Source organism: Carya illinoinensis, chromosome 4, assembly GCF_018687715.1.
Source record: "Carya illinoinensis cultivar Pawnee chromosome 4, C.illinoinensisPawnee_v1, whole genome shotgun sequence".
Lineage (NCBI taxonomy): Eukaryota > Viridiplantae > Streptophyta > Magnoliopsida > Fagales > Juglandaceae > Carya > Carya illinoinensis.
This window is the reverse complement of record NC_056755.1, coordinates 10052592-10068438: the sequence shown is the minus strand read 5'-3', so window position 1 is coordinate 10068438 and position 15847 is coordinate 10052592. Positions and strand designations below refer to the sequence as shown.

At 34.9% G+C, this 15847-nt stretch overlaps 1 protein-coding gene across 1 annotated transcript; it reads left to right on the top strand.

Moving 5' to 3' along the window:
- Positions 1 to 8944: 8944 nt before the first annotated feature.
- Positions 8945 to 13166, top strand: LOC122306719 (probable WRKY transcription factor 13). The gene is made up of 3 exons (XM_043119221.1): positions 8945 to 9584; positions 9712 to 9948; positions 12620 to 13166. The coding sequence occupies exons 1-3, from the start codon at positions 9274 to 9276 to the stop codon at positions 12792 to 12794; spliced, it is 723 nt and encodes a 240-aa protein (XP_042975155.1). The 5' UTR covers positions 8945 to 9273; the 3' UTR covers positions 12795 to 13166.
- The last annotated feature ends 2681 nt before the right edge of the window (positions 13167 to 15847 follow it).

Here is a 15847-nt window from a genome sequence, read left to right as displayed (position 1 = left end):
AAAGTTGTGCAACTCACGTGTAAAAAAGGTTTTGAGTTTAGATGAGTTTAATAATTTAAGAGTTTGGTATTTGGATGTTAAACTCAGTTTAAAATTAGAGTCTAACAACCAAACGAGCCCTTAAAGGTAGCATCTAAAGTATTGATCTATTGATTAATAGAACTAGCAGCTAGCTAGGTTTTATAAATGATCAGGGTCTTCCAAGCTAGTAAGGGTAGTAGAATATCCCTGGAGTGTGATTAAAACAATATGATTGTAAGCACAAAACGATTGAAAAATAATTATCTTGATCATGACTACTTTTGTCAAAAAATTATAAGACCTTGGATGTTTGTCCCAATGTCAAGCTTATTATGTGAAACATAATTACCTTGTTAGAAAACTTTTAGACAGGGTAAGTTGTAATGGCAAACATGGGTAATAATGGCCAAGACTTTATAGCATATGATCACTCTCTTTACCCTTCAGGGTAGGCCCCAAAAACCCAATAATCCTAATTACCAAAAGGAGAAGAGCCTCTTCAATCATTTGTTGGTGCCCAATTAGGCGCTCCCAAGTGAGTTGATTAGTTAGGTTATTATTTTGATGAGATTTGAAGGGATAAAAAGGTAAAAGAAATTACTATATTTTAACACGGAAAACATAAACTTGACAAGATTTAATTTGTAAATTTAATCTCGCTATGTTAAATATCATGTAGAAGACCATTAACGTTTATCAAGCGTACTACAAGAGATTCGACTTTTTATAAGAAAAAAACTGATACAAATAATCTATTTTTGTCGCAAAAGACTATTTGCAACGATGATTGGTCGTTTACTCCACTTTTGCAAATATCGCGTCGGCAAAAGTCAATCCCGGCCAAAAGCAATCGATCGACTTCATAAGGGTTAATGCGACAATAATACTATTTCCAGCTGAGTTTATAGCCAGTGATCTGCACTTAAGATTGATTCTTGATCATTAAGGTTTTCTAATTATTTTCAGTAGTTTTAGATATATAAAGTAATGTATTTACCATTCTTTAATCTACAAAAACTCCGTACAAATTGAGTTGCGAAAGCTGTTTATGATCTGTTACACTTTGAGATCGATGATTTTTCTCCCTAGTCATGAACGATATATATATATATATATATATACATATACATGATGATTGCATATGGAGGTAGAGTACGTAAAAACCATATTTCTTGTGACAATTATTCTTCAAAACGTACACTTTCTATTTAGACCCTTCAAAACGATATTTCTTCGTTCTGTACGTTTAATTTCTTTTAAGCCAAAACGAACGGACACAACCAAAATTGAAAATATCATGTTTTAACTCTTTTTTCGTTGTGATCATGATATTTTTAATTTGTTTCTGAAAACATATATAGCAAAACTTAGTTTCTATTAATATATATTCTTCAAAAAATCGGGGGAAAAAAAGTACCATGCAGCTATATATATATATATATATATGCTGTGGAAAATGGCAATATAATACTGGAAATTAATGATAACTAGCAGTTTATTACACGACATTTACATTGTGTTTGATCAATATGTCTCGGGCGTGCACTACAAGAAAAATACTTTTTTGCATCACTTAAAATAGTCACAAAAAACATAAAAAGCGTCGCGATTATTTTTTAGCATGATGGATTATTTCATTCATTTCATAAGGGGGGAAAATACACTAAAGAAATGACACACGTATGTCGTACATGAGCCTAGTAATTCATTATAAGGAGGAGAGAAAAGGAGGAAATTAAGATTCTGTTTGAATGTTAAGATCAATATCGCAAATCATCGATTTATGAATAATAATAAAATAATCTGTAAATAGTAGTGAAATGTTTATAAATAATACATAGTGAAATTGTCTCAAAATGGTTTAGTTCCCAAACATACCCTAATTAAGGATCAAGATGGGGAATGAAGAGGTAGCTAGTACTGATCTCTTGCATGCTCGTGTGAGTTGTTGGGAGGAGAAGGGAGGGCTAAAAGTTGATATGACAAGGTAGCAGCTTCCCAACTCAACTTTGGCATCATTCATATATGTTAACATCTAATTAGATAAGATATGATCATAATATATAGTTTGTGTGGAGGTTAGGTTTCTGCATAAAGTTGAAGTTTTAATAATTTGGTTCCCATTCTCTAATTTGCTATCGGGACTACTCAGTACTTCTCCAATAAAACACACGTCCCCGCTCTCATAATCATGGAGGGGGGGGCCCGCATGCAGCTGCTCACTGCAGGACTCGGACAGCATGCATGCATGTGCTTCGATCGGCCGGAGAACATCTATTCTTTCCATTGAGTTCCATTTAACTCATATAAATTTCACATGCGTCCCAATATAAGTTTTACACTCTATAATGTTTATTGTCGCACATAGTGGGCAAAATCCCATATATATCTACGTTTCTCAATATGTTTTTAATCTTATTTGGAAGGGATATTTGTATCCTCTAGTAATCAAGCCCACAACCTATAATTTAGTTAAAAGATAAAGTCAAAAAGAGATAAAACAGGTTGCCCCAGACTTCCAAAAGGAAAAGACTACGTAAGACTAATTGGACTTCTATCATTCCAAAGAAATAATTAACCTCTATAAATAGCTTACAGGAGGTAACAACTTCTGGACTTGATTTACTTCATCTTCTATATACATTTACTCTCATATTATTATTCTGACTTTGGCATTAGAGTGTTTCTAGGGCAACCAATGCTGCTCATTACAGATCAACTGTGTAGTTGGTGGTGTGAAATACACTCTTAACAGTGGCGCTATCTGTGGAATCTCTACAGATTTCAACGTGATTTTCACATGCCAACCATAATGCTATCACGCACAAATTGTAATCCAAAAGCAAGCATGGTGGACGTAGAGACGAGGTTGGTAGAAGCTGAGGAAAAACTGAAGCAGGTGATGGCATATGTTGAACAACTGCAAAAAAGAGAACGAAAAACTAAAATGGTAGAAAGATGGCCCCCCTCTATCCAAAATGACTAGGTTGAAGGCAATGTGCATATTGCAAAAGGCATAAACATCAAAGAGATAGAAAAGAAAAGGTTGCATGATGAACTACGCTGTTTGATTGACAAGTGCAAGAAGATGGCGAAGAGGATGGGCGGTTCCTCTCTAGTGGAGCAACTGCTTATTCGTACAAATCTTCTTTACAGTGAGGAAGTCATGGCGGTATCTCTACCATCCAAACTCAAAGTGTCGCAGATCAACTTGTATGATGATCCAAGGATCTCATTGATCACCTTGAAAATTTCAAAGCACATATAACCCTTCACGGCTTTTCCAAGGAAGTGGCTTGTCATGCTTTCCCACTAGTGTTGAAAGGGATAGCGCGGGGCTAGTTCAAGAGTCTAGGTCTCGGATCCATTGAAAATTTTGAGGAGCTGGCAAAGCAATTTCTTGCACAGTTTATGATAAGCAGAAAGCGCCATAGACCAACCGCCTATTTGGTAACCATAAAACAAAAATATGGAGAAAGCTTGAAAGCTTATCTAATGTGCTTTTAAAAAAAAAAAAAGGCTCACTATGGATGACTAAAATGAGAAGATCACTTTGGCTACCCTCTTAGGTTGCATCTAGCCCCGAAGCCCGTTCATGGGGGTGTTAGCCAAGAGAGCTCCATCCACCTTAAAGGAGTTCACAGATCGAGCATGCGATTTTGTGAATATTGAAGACACGTTGTAGGCTTTCTTGGAGCGAAGGAAGTAGGAAGAGAAGTCGGATAGAACCTAGACTTACTGGAGGAGATTAGAAAGGAGGCGGATCCAAAAGCGAGCATGGTAAAAAACAAAAACGAGAGAGAGAGAGAGAGAGAGAGAGAGAGAGAGAGAGAGAGAGAGGCTGGCAACAAGACAAATGCACCTTGGTGGCCAACAAGACCCGCGCCCCTCGACAAGCAATAAGACCAACACCCCTCGGCGAGCAACCAAACTAACATCTCCACCATGAAACTAGACTAAGGTCTTTGAAGAAAGTGATTGAACTGAAATATGATATATTTTATACATTTAAAACCAATATATTTTATTTATTTTATTACATTATTATTAGTTTAGATAAAAAAAAATGTTTAAGATGAATAAATCCTAGTTGTGATTTAAATTGGTTAATAGCATGGTTTATACTTAATTTTAGAACTTGTGATTTAATTGAACAAATTCTGGACTTGATTTACTTCATCTTTTACATGCACTTACTCTCATATTATTATTCTTAATTTGGCATCGGAGTGTTCTTATGACAACCAGTGTCACCCCTTTACTCGTTACAAATCAACCGTGTGGTTGGTGGTGGGAAACATGTCTTTAATATTATTCATACTAGCAAATAGATTGTGCGACCACCAAACATACATGTAAAAGAAAAATTGGAGCACTATACTAAATTTCTATGAGAGAAGACCAGCATAGCAATATTCTAAAAAGTATCTCATTATATATCGATTCATTAAAAAAAAAAAGAAATTAATCACATGATATAAATATTTACTTGATTTAGCAATATGTCTACGTCTATGGAGCTGCATAGAATTTTATTATATTGAGGAATGACAAATTGATGAATGGCAATGATAATGTACCATACGAAACTGGAATTAAAAAACCACATATGTATGTTCTATTCTCTGCATCATGCAGTACTACTAGATCCTATCAGAGACTTTTTTTGGTCTTGGCTCCTTGCTAGCAAAGAGAATTCAAAACCTTAGTGTGTAGTGCTTATGAACAAAAACCCTTTCCCAACACATGAGAATTCAGATCAGACATTGTTTCAGGCCAGCAACAAGAAGACAAAAGGTAATTTGAGTACACTGCACAGAGTGTATATTATACAGTACTGTTAAGGTTCACGCGGCACCTACATATATGCATAAGTTGGCGCACGCATGTCAGCAGCTTCTTGTGCACACCCAACCAGTACTATCCTCGAAGCAAAGCCAGACCCCACCCTTAATATTCTCATTGAACAGTCATTTTCAAACACATTCTCTTAATGCGAAAGAGAATCATGTACAGATTAACTGATGATGAGTAGTGAGAAGTACTGGCGCTGCTTCTACACTTCGAAATTTGAAGTTTGAATGAGGTATATGTATGTGTGCGTGTTTACTGAAATTATTCGATCGACAGAACTCATGTACGGCGGTATATAGTTAGTCCCATTATTCTTCCTAAGCCTGGAGACCAGCGCGTGGAGAGAGAGAGAGAGAGAGAGAGAGAGAGAGAGAGAGAGAGAGAGAGAGAGAGAGAGAGAGAGAGAGAGCAATTTCCCAAGTGGAAAGCCGCTTCTGCTTTTCTCAATGGCGTCCATTAATTCATGCAGGTTATGGTCCTACCTTTCGAATTGTTGCATTCAAATTATCTGGATGTTAGGTCCACATTAGCTTTCACTCATGTGTTGATCTTTAAGGGTCTTGATTGGTGTCGTCATTAAAAGCTATGATCAGAGTGTAAGTTCTTGAAGCTTGTTCCAGTGTGTACGTATATACTATATATATATATATATTATATGTTCTTGGAAATAATATTTTTCTAAGTTTTGTGTAGATTAAAAATGGACTCAAAAATATTTTTTTAGCACCATTTGTCTATATGTACATCATCGAGTGCATGGACGTTGTTGGACTAGTATTTCATCACTGTTCTATATATGAGTACTTAATTAGGAAATTAATATGATATTCCGAGTTCAATATATATGAGATCCAGAGTCTTCACTTCATTATCTTAATATAATATATATAAAACAATCATACATCACTGAACTGAAGTAATTAATTAAAGAACCTTTGTTAATTTGGAATTAATATACGTTTCAAAACAAATACACTCTTTTTTCTTTTTCAATAATGCTGGAGTAGTGATGATTCTTCACATTTGGGATGGAGGGGAGGAATTAGACTGAGAACGTACAAATCATGTATACAATCGAGAGGGAGAGAGAGAGAGAGGTCATTTCATGACAGCTTATTATTGAGGTGAGATGGGCATGGGATGTCTCTGCAAAGGCAGGATCTTACACAGCAGATTGCAGTGTGATAGAGTTTTGGCTCTGAGGGATCGAGACAAGAATCAGAGACAAAAAAGAGGGAAAGATTAAGATATAAGATAGGGGTGCGCGTGGTGTAATCATTCCATGGAATTGGCGGGGATGATCGATGCTCTCAAAACCTGTCTTTCACGTTCAGTACGTTGCAAACTTACATGGTTATCTTCATTTCTGTATCAAATTAAGAAATAATCTCGATCTGTTAGTTATAATTAATAAACTTTCAGGATGTATATATAACGTCTGGATCAGAGAGAGGCCCCAATCATAGAAAATTACGAAGCACCAAAGATCATGACTTGAACCAAAAAAAAACACTATCTCGTGACTAACAAACGGGACATCATAATACAAAAAAATTTATGCTAAACTGATGTTTTCGACAGCATTATAACAAGTTCGATCTACTTTCGGTTTTAAATTAAATTCTTCCTTTTTTTAGGAGAATTTAATATTATCAAGTACTACTCTTAAAAAGTAAAAAAAAGGACATTCAGTAAAATCATAACAGTCTTTTTTAATAGACTTTTATGTCTTTTTGGCCGAAGCTGGAAGTAATAAGTCGATAAAAGCTGAAAAATGAAGTAATGGAATGTAATCTCAGTGGCATGATGGCCACCTATAAACAGAGACAAAAAGAAATGATGTCTGTTTGCCAGCCAGCCACTACTCCATTCCCTATTCCCAAGTTATTACTTAGGGCCAAGCCCTAAAAGAAAACATATTTATATAAAGATCACTCGTTGTTGGTGAAGCAATGTATTATTCCCACAGTACTTACGCGGTATATATATATACACCATCCTAACCTCATAAACACGTCAGCTCCACGCATGCATGAAGTAATGAAAACGTAAAGCTAGATCAGGCTAATTATGAGTTTAAGTTAAATAATCTCGAAATTGATTTCGAGTCCTTTTTTTTATATTATTATTTTAAATATGGTTCCGAATGATCAAACTGATCAGTGATGATAATGAATTTCAATGGCGATTTTTAAGATTTTCTACCTAGCTATGATCAGCATACATACATGTATGTATGTATATGTATGTATGTATATATATGGTGGTTTTCCAATATGCAATGCTTTGAAATTCCTCTCAGAGTATTGAACTTGTTGAGTATGGCTTGATTTATATTGAAAACGTCATTCCGAAAACGTCATTCCAAAGCTTTGGCTTGACTATAGCTCGATATTGGCTCGAGTGAACTCCAGACAGATTTTTCACTCGACATCTACTAGTCAACAAACCACTCGAGTGAATCCAGGTAGATTATTCGCTCGACACGCCGCTTGAGTGAATGGTATTAATTAGGATTTTTACGTACAATATAAATACATGTTATTTTTCACTATATTGTGATTTTGAGCAGCCATATTACAAAGATAGAAAGAGAGATTATTTTGTGAGATTTCTAAGAGTTCATTGGGTGTATTGAGACTATGGGATTGAGAATTTTGCAATTGATCTATTGTACTCCACCTTTGTTAATAGTAAATTCATTGAGAGCAACTCCACCAATGGACATAATCTCATACCGAGCCAAACCACTTAAATATTACTGTTTTGTATGTGATTATTGATTTTCTTTTAAATTGCTTCTGCTATTTCACTTTAACTTAGCTGCTGATAACCTGTTAATCCCAACAGAACTAAGTAACGTTTGGTAGCCACATAGATTAGACTTCAATTGCTACGGGCACCGTCTGATTAAGAAGCTCCTTCTAATTACATCCTCATGATAAATTAAAGTATGAAGTAATCATGTATATCACCAAGATCGGCATAATGATCATTTATATATATGATCGATCTGTTCGGATCATGAGGATGCAACACAAACAGATATATACCACGCACGATACGTAATAATCCAAGGTATGCTTAGAATTATAATTTCCGATGATCCGTAAAATGTTTACAAGGCTGTGGATGGTCCACAGAACTTTTTCGCTTAGAGAAAGAACAAAGTATTTACTAAATTAAAGATTGTTATGCTTAATTGAAGGGGATGATAACAATATAATAGGGTGGTTTGGAGTTTGAGAAATGGTGGGTAGCTGGATCCAGGCCGGGGCAGCTGAGTGAAGTATATAATATGTCAAGTTGTAATTACCAAAAAGGAGATGATGAGAAAGGCGAGAAGCTTTATTTTCTGCAAAAGGTCAAATAGGGCCTCTTTTATTAATCATAACGATATCTTCACAAGCTGATACAAAGAGATGAGAGATTTGCACCAAAGATTCATCATCATTGCCATCTGATATTTCTTTCGGGCTGCCCAAAAGAAACCCTAGCTAGAAATTAAATTGAGGATGCAGCAAAAGAAACCCTAGCTAGAAAGTGGGTGATCGATATTATAAGTATATACGTCTTTTTGCTCTTTTTGAAAGTTTGTGGTGAATGATAATAATTTTGATCACTTCATGTGCACTTTGTATTTTCGGATTTGTCTTCTATTATTGTGCACTCATCTATTTTCACTTTTATCCTTGGATCCGTTTAGACAACTAGCAGTAGCTAGCACGGTACACTTAAATGCAAAATTAAAGATCGACCATCCTATGTCAACCAAATTAACCCGCCAGTACTGCTTAATTAGTCTGCTAGCTGATCTATCCCATGAATATTTGTCGTATTTTGTTGACCTCCTTATCAAAAGTTAAAATTCCACTAGCTAGCTTCCCGTGCGCGCGACACATGCAGGCCTTTTTTTATCTTAATCCTTTTCAGGTCAAATAGTAACTGGGGAAAGTCCAAGTCACCACCTTCGGTTTTCCTTTCATTTTTCTTTAATTTCCATCTCTCTCTCTCTCTGATTTTCTTTTCTTCTTTGATAATAAGATTGTTTATTGATAGGATAATTCAAAAAGAGGGTCTTTTAGAGATAGAGATCGGAGAAATTAAAGAGAGGGCAGGAAGAGCAAATCGTTGGTATATATATGACGTAGCTAGCTATCTAGGTATTTGAACAGTACATTCTTTTATCAGTAAATCTATGAGTATATCTATCCTAGAATTGTTTGAGAGAGCCTCTCGTACGTACTGCTTCTAATCTCGAGTAGTACTAAGTTCTGTTTGTCGTCCTAGATATATAGATAATCCTGATTATCGCCAGTTCTCCTCTCCTATAAAAGGAGACCAGCACCTTCATATTTGATCTTCAACAGTACTCTTCATAGAGATCTCGTAAGAGAGATGTCAACAACTTCCCAAACCATGCTCAACCATGGCCTCTTAGAGGATCAAGATGATCCGGTACCTTCACATATGGGTTTTTTTCCTTTCCCTTCCAACTTGACCAGCTTGCCTCCTTTGGGATGCCACCAATCTAGATCTCTCAAAGCATTCAGTACCATACCTCCTTCACTTGCATCAGATGCACCTTCCAGTAATTTCAGCGAAACTTTATTCTCTTCTGCCCCTACCAAGCAAAGAGAAGACATTACATCTGCAGGTTGTAGAGGATCCCAGCTACTTTCCTTGAATAGATCAAGCGCAAATCTCTGGTAAAGTGATATAGCTTTTTATATCCATCCATGTAATTATGTTCCTTTTTTAAACGCTCCATGCAAATTATCTCTCTCTCTCTCTCTCTAATGAGTTGGGTTTTGAATGAATGATTAATTAATCTAGGGCATGGGGAGATGTGGGTGAGAGCTTAACCGGCAAGAGAGTCGGCGGAGATCTAGATCATCATCATCATCATCATCTAGGGGTTTCTTCCATGAAAATGAAGAAGATAAAGGGGAGGAGGAAGGTGAGGGAACCTCGGTTTTGCTTCAAGACCATGAGCGATGTGGACGTGTTAGATGATGGTTACAAGTGGAGGAAATACGGACAGAAAGTGGTAAAGAACACCCAGCATCCCAGGTTAGACAAATCAAAATTATCTTTTCATTTTTTTCTTTATTCCCTTCGATCGATCGTCAAGAAATGTTTAGATCATAATATTGAGCTATGGTGTACCCCATCTGCATGCCATGTCCCCCTTTCGATTTCGATTTCATTAATATTCTAATTCATGTTATCATAATCAGTATGTCAAGCGCTTAATGCATGAGAAGAATTAGATGGGTTAAAACACGCTTGAGCGGTATGATTAATGACAATATATATATATATATATATATCATTTGCCTTTGTGTGGGTGTGGGGTAAAGTGCAATTGCACTAACACTAGTACCAATTTCTTAGCTTAAGATCAGAAGATGCTTGTTTTCCTGCGGAAATTAAGACCAACAACAGATTAAATGAGATTTGAGTTTACGAAACGACGGTAAGCGGGTACATACAAAAGTAAACGATATCATAATTGAACACACACACACACACACACACACACACATGTACTGTACATATATATCAGTCATGCATTTTACTCAAAACAAAGAAAGTATAGATCAGTTCTTAGTTCCTCATGATTAGTACTACTTATTCCTGATCTAGGTGCTATATATACGTTTTACGAAGTGATCTCCATCTGTTAATTATATATGTGGTCGATGAAGGATTTGAGAAAGCAAATCTAAGTGTTGATGATTTTGGCCCAGCGCACGGCCAGATAAACCACTCAGTACTATTATATGCAACTCCACGGATAACTGGAAATTCCTCCTTAATGATTTGTTAGCACCTTTTTATTTTTATTTTTTTTGGGTTCGGTTCTTCTGCTTCTGCATGTGATCGACTGCTTAGTAAATAAAAAGATGTCACTGCATTTGTAATCTTAAACTTATAAAAAGATGAATTTAGAGATTTAATTATAATAATATTAGTAAATTTAATAATACTAGAACTGCATATTCTAGAAACTACTGTATAAAAGAATCCGGCTTTGTCATATAAAGTCAAGGATAATAATTTTTGATGAATGATTTCGCCTCTGAATTGGCATGTCCTCTCGAGTCTAGCTAGTTGCAGGTAGAAAAAGAGAAATGCATAATGATACATGATGAAGTACTCACTTCTTCTGTGGTTCATATTTTCCAACAAATCATAATGGACTCGAGAGAAAATTGTACTCCAAGTGTCGAGCTAGCTAGCTATAGCTTTTTCCCCAGTTAATTTGAAAATGAACCTGGGTAATTAGGGTTTTTACTGTTGAAGGGTCGAATATTTTTTACCGTTAAAAACGTGGGTTATACGTTAATGGAGATCATGTGGATATAGGGTAATGGTAGTGCTTAACCCCGTATTAATTAATTCTACCCAGGTTAATTATTTGGGTTCTTGTCCTGATCATGCATGTCCTTTTAAATTAAAGTTGATGACACAATGAAAAGTAGCTTTAAGAGGAACAGCTTATGTAATTAATTAGCAGTACTACTACTACCCTGGCCTTGATCTGTCTCTTCGATCTGTCCTGTAGCTGTAACGAAGTTTCCTTCAATTAGCTCTTCTTATATGGTAAGTAATATCACCATGATTGTTTACTCAAGGACCGATCAGAGGGAGAAAGGCTTTGTAATCATGCATGCTTTTTCATGTCTAGGAGGACCATAACTTTCTAGGAGAACCCCACATTAGTAAGATAATTGCATTAACTATATATAGATTTTTTAAAACATTTTTAAGGAGTTAAAAAAAATTACTTTTAACAAAATTTTGAGGGCCAGCCCCAATTCTATATATATATAATATGAGAAAAAATATTTAAAATTGTAAATTATATAATTATTGCGTAATCATTTTAAAAAAAATGAATAAAATATAAAATTTATATAAAAAAATTAATTTTTTAATAATAATTTTTATATTTTTTTTAAATAATTATATGATATTTATAAAAATTATAATTATATATAAAATTACTCGTATATAAATATATATATATATATATATATATAATTACCAGTCAAACGTCCTGATCTGCACCGGATGAAAATGGAAGTGACAAGACTTTCAGAACTCAAACCAATTAACGATATTATTGTCCATCATCTCAGATCAGGATCATACGGTAGATATGGGGCCTATAACCTTTTATTGTTGTCGGTCTTTTAGTTGTAATTATTTTTAAAGATTTAATCAGTATTATAGAAGCACAAATATTCATGTATTTATAAAGAGAAATAATATTATTTATAATTATAGAGTGTGTAAATGTCGTTTAATTTATTTTAAAAAAATGAATAAATATGAAATTTATATAAAAAAGATTAATTTTTTTAATAATAAATCTTACTCTTTTTTAAAATAATTATACAACACTTGCGTACTCTACGACTATATGTACCATTACTCATTTATAAACCCCTCACAATTGATCATCTAGATCTTAGAATTCTAACAGAAATTCTTAAAGAGTACTTGATCGTATATGTTAATTTGCATGTACCTTAAATATAGCCACTGTCAATTGATATCTTATATAATATATATATATATATATATATATATATTGTGATCATGAGCAGGGACTCGCAACAAATTAAACATGATGATCATGTCGAACTAGCTGTAAAAGTCACCAAGGAATTAAAGTACTCGTAATTTAATTTGTTGAGATTTTAGAATAATATTGATGCATGCATTAATGCAGGAGCTACTATCGTTGCACACAAGATAACTGTCGAGTAAAGAAACGCGTGGAGCGATTAGCGGAGGACCCAAGGATGGTTATTACAACCTACGAAGGGAGACACGCACATTCACCGTCGCAAGATATGGAGGATCAGTCCCAAACTCCATCCCACCTTAATAATTTCTTCTGGTAATACATACATGATATAATATAACTGTATGCTTATTTTGGACCAGATTTTTCATCTCAAAAAATGTCATTTTCGTCACAAAAAAAATGACTTTTTGGAGTGCAAAATTTCGTCCAAAGAAAGCATGCATTCATGTTGTAGTGAACCATGGATAATGATGTTTAATTAATATCCTCGATCCATTAATGTGCTTGTTGTACGTACGATGAGCTGCTGGCATTGCTGTGCATGCATGCATGCCTTTGACAGTGTTAATGGGGACACCGGAAATAAACAGTAATGTTTTGTAAAATATATGCCCAGGTTTGTTGGGTCCTTGTACCAGTTGATCTGATCTTAATGCCCATCATAAAGAAAAACTTTCGTTTCAATGAACTGATATAATTGTGTTAAGAGATCTAATTTCCAAAGTAAAAAGGATATTCTGTGTCGTTATTGATAAAATGTAATTACATGCATGAGCTTTGTATACAAAGTTGTTAAGCTGTTCCCAAACCCACATTAGTAATGTGAACGTGTAAAAATAGTAAACTAGAAAAACATGTGAATTGTAAAACTTATTATGTACTCTCCCTCGAGATGGACTATATATATTTACTAGTCTCATCTTGCTAATGAGATGATTAAATTGATACAATCCGAAAGCTTTGGTCAAAATGTCTGCTATTTGGTTCTTAGATTTCACATGAAACAACTTGATAATCCCATCTTGTAGCTTCTCCCTTGCAAGGTGACAGTCCAATTCAATACGTTTGGTTTGTTCATAATAAATTGGATTGGATAAGATGTGAATTGCAGCTTGACTGTTACAATATATCAGAGTAGCTTAATTGAGAATGCTTGATACCAAAATCTGTCAACGAATTTTTTAACCAAATCACCTCACATACAGCTACTGCAATTGCCCTATATTCTGATTCTGCTGAATATTTGAAAATAGTGTGTTGCTTCTTTGATTTCCAGTTAACCAAATTATCACCCAAGAACACAGTATAACCAGTAACAGACCTCCTAGTAGTAGGGCATGCTGCCCAATCAGAGTCTGTATAGATCTTTAATTGAATATCAATCAAAGAAGCAGAGAAAAACATACCCAAACCAACTGTGTTTTTAATATATTGAACTACTCTATGAGCTACTGCCATATGTGGCTTTTGAGGCTTATGCATAAACTGACTTAACTTTTGCACATAAAAAGTAATATCCGACCCTGTAATAGTCAAATAGATCAATCTGCCAATTAATCTTCTATATTGAGAAGGATCTTCCAATTTATCACCCTCACTAGAATTAAGAACCAGATTCTGTTCTATTGGAGAATTGGCTAGTTTACAACCAAGCAGGCCATAATCCTCGATCAATAATTTCTAAGGAATGCTTTCTCTGTCAAAGATGAGTTCCTTTAGAAGATCTAGCAGCCTCTAGACCCAAGAAATACTTCAAAGAGCCTAAGTTTTTCAACTTAAAATGATCATTCATACATGCTTTTAAAGAAGCCATAGATGCAACATCATTGCTGGCTATTAAAATATCATCAACGTAGACTAAATGCATGATGATTGAGCTGCCTTCAATCTTAGAGAAAAGGGAATAGTCTGATTTTGATTGAGTAAAACCAGTGGCTATCAAAGTGGAAGAAAACTTGGCAAACCACAATCTCAAAACTTGTTTTAAGCCATATAATGAATTTTTAAACTTACAAACCAGATTAGACTCCCCCTTGCTGTCAAAACTAGGTGGCAAAGACATATAAACCTCCTAGAGGTCACCATTTAAGAAAGTATTATTCACATCCATTTAAATAATGTTCCAATTCTTGACAGCAGCATGAACAGAAAAAGCCTAACTGTGGTAAACTTAGCTACCAGACTGAAAGTCTCATGGTAGTTAGAACCCTCCAATTGAGTATAACTCCTAACTACCAATCGAGCCTTACATTTCTCAACACTGCCATCTGAGTTAAATTTCAGTTTATAAACCCACTTACAATTGACAAGGTGTTTTCCAATAGGTAAAGGAACTAAATTTCATGTATGATTTTTCTCTAAGGGTGATATTTCTGATTATATGGCAGTTCTCCACTCAAGGTAGGAAATAGCTTGAGAGAATGTCTTGGGTTCAAATAGAGTGGAAGTGGCAAGAACAAAATGTTTATGAGAATGAGATAATATTTCATAAGTCAAGAACTTACCGAGGGGATGAGAAGTAATCTGAGGAGAAGAACTAGTTGCTTGTTTATGAGAAGAATGAGAAGATTGCAAGGCAGTCTGTTTAATGATAAGACTAAAGATATGAAGGAGGATGTCTATGTCTAATTGATCTTTGAGGAAGATCAAATTGAGTAGTTGGTGAAGGAACTGAAACAGCAGATTGAGGTTTTGAAATGGAAATGAAATCAGAAATAGAAGATGAAAGGTGAAGGCAAGAATTTGGAGCATAAAGTGGAAGAGAACAATTAGAAGGATTGTTCTAAGTTTGAGGCAAAAATGGTGTTGATGAAGAAGTTTCAAAAGGAAACACATCTTCATGAAATACTACATCCCTAGAAATGTAGCAAGTTTGAGTTTCTAGGTTCAACAATTTATAACCCTTAACACCAAAGCGATATCCTAGAAAAATAGATTTTATAGCTCTTGGAGAAAACTTGGATCAATTATGAGAAAGTTTGGAGCCAAAACACAAGCATCCAAACACTTTAAGATGTGAATACAAAGAAACTTTATTATATAAAAGTTCAAAAGGACTTTTATTTAAAAGAATGGGACTTGATGTTCTATTAATGAGATAGACAGTTGTAAGCACACTGTCTCCCCAATATCATATAAGAATTTTAGCATGAAAAAGGAACGACCTTGCCACATTGAGAATATGTTGGTGTGTATGCTCCACAACAGAATTTTGTTGTAGATTAGCAGCACAACTTCATTGGTGAAGGATCCCTTTAGAAGCAAAGAAAGACTTGAGAGCAAATTCAGGTCCATTATCATACCTGAGGACTTTGATTCGAGCAGAAAATTGAGTTTCTATATGAACAAAGAAAGACTGCAAAAGGAAAC

What these genes read in the sequence shown, in the direction of transcription:
- LOC122306719 (XM_043119221.1), top strand. Translation starts at nt 9,274, where the DNA reads ATGTCAACAACTTCCCAAACCATGCTCAACCATGGCCTCTTAGAGGAT. An exon ending in AGATCAAGCGCAAATCTCTG is followed by an intron (nt 9,585 to 9,711) that starts GTAAAGTGATAT and finishes TAATTAATCTAG; the next exon opens with GGCATGGGGAGATGTGGGTG. An exon ending in AAGAACACCCAGCATCCCAG is followed by an intron (nt 9,949 to 12,619) that starts GTTAGACAAATC and finishes GCATTAATGCAG; the next exon opens with GAGCTACTATCGTTGCACAC.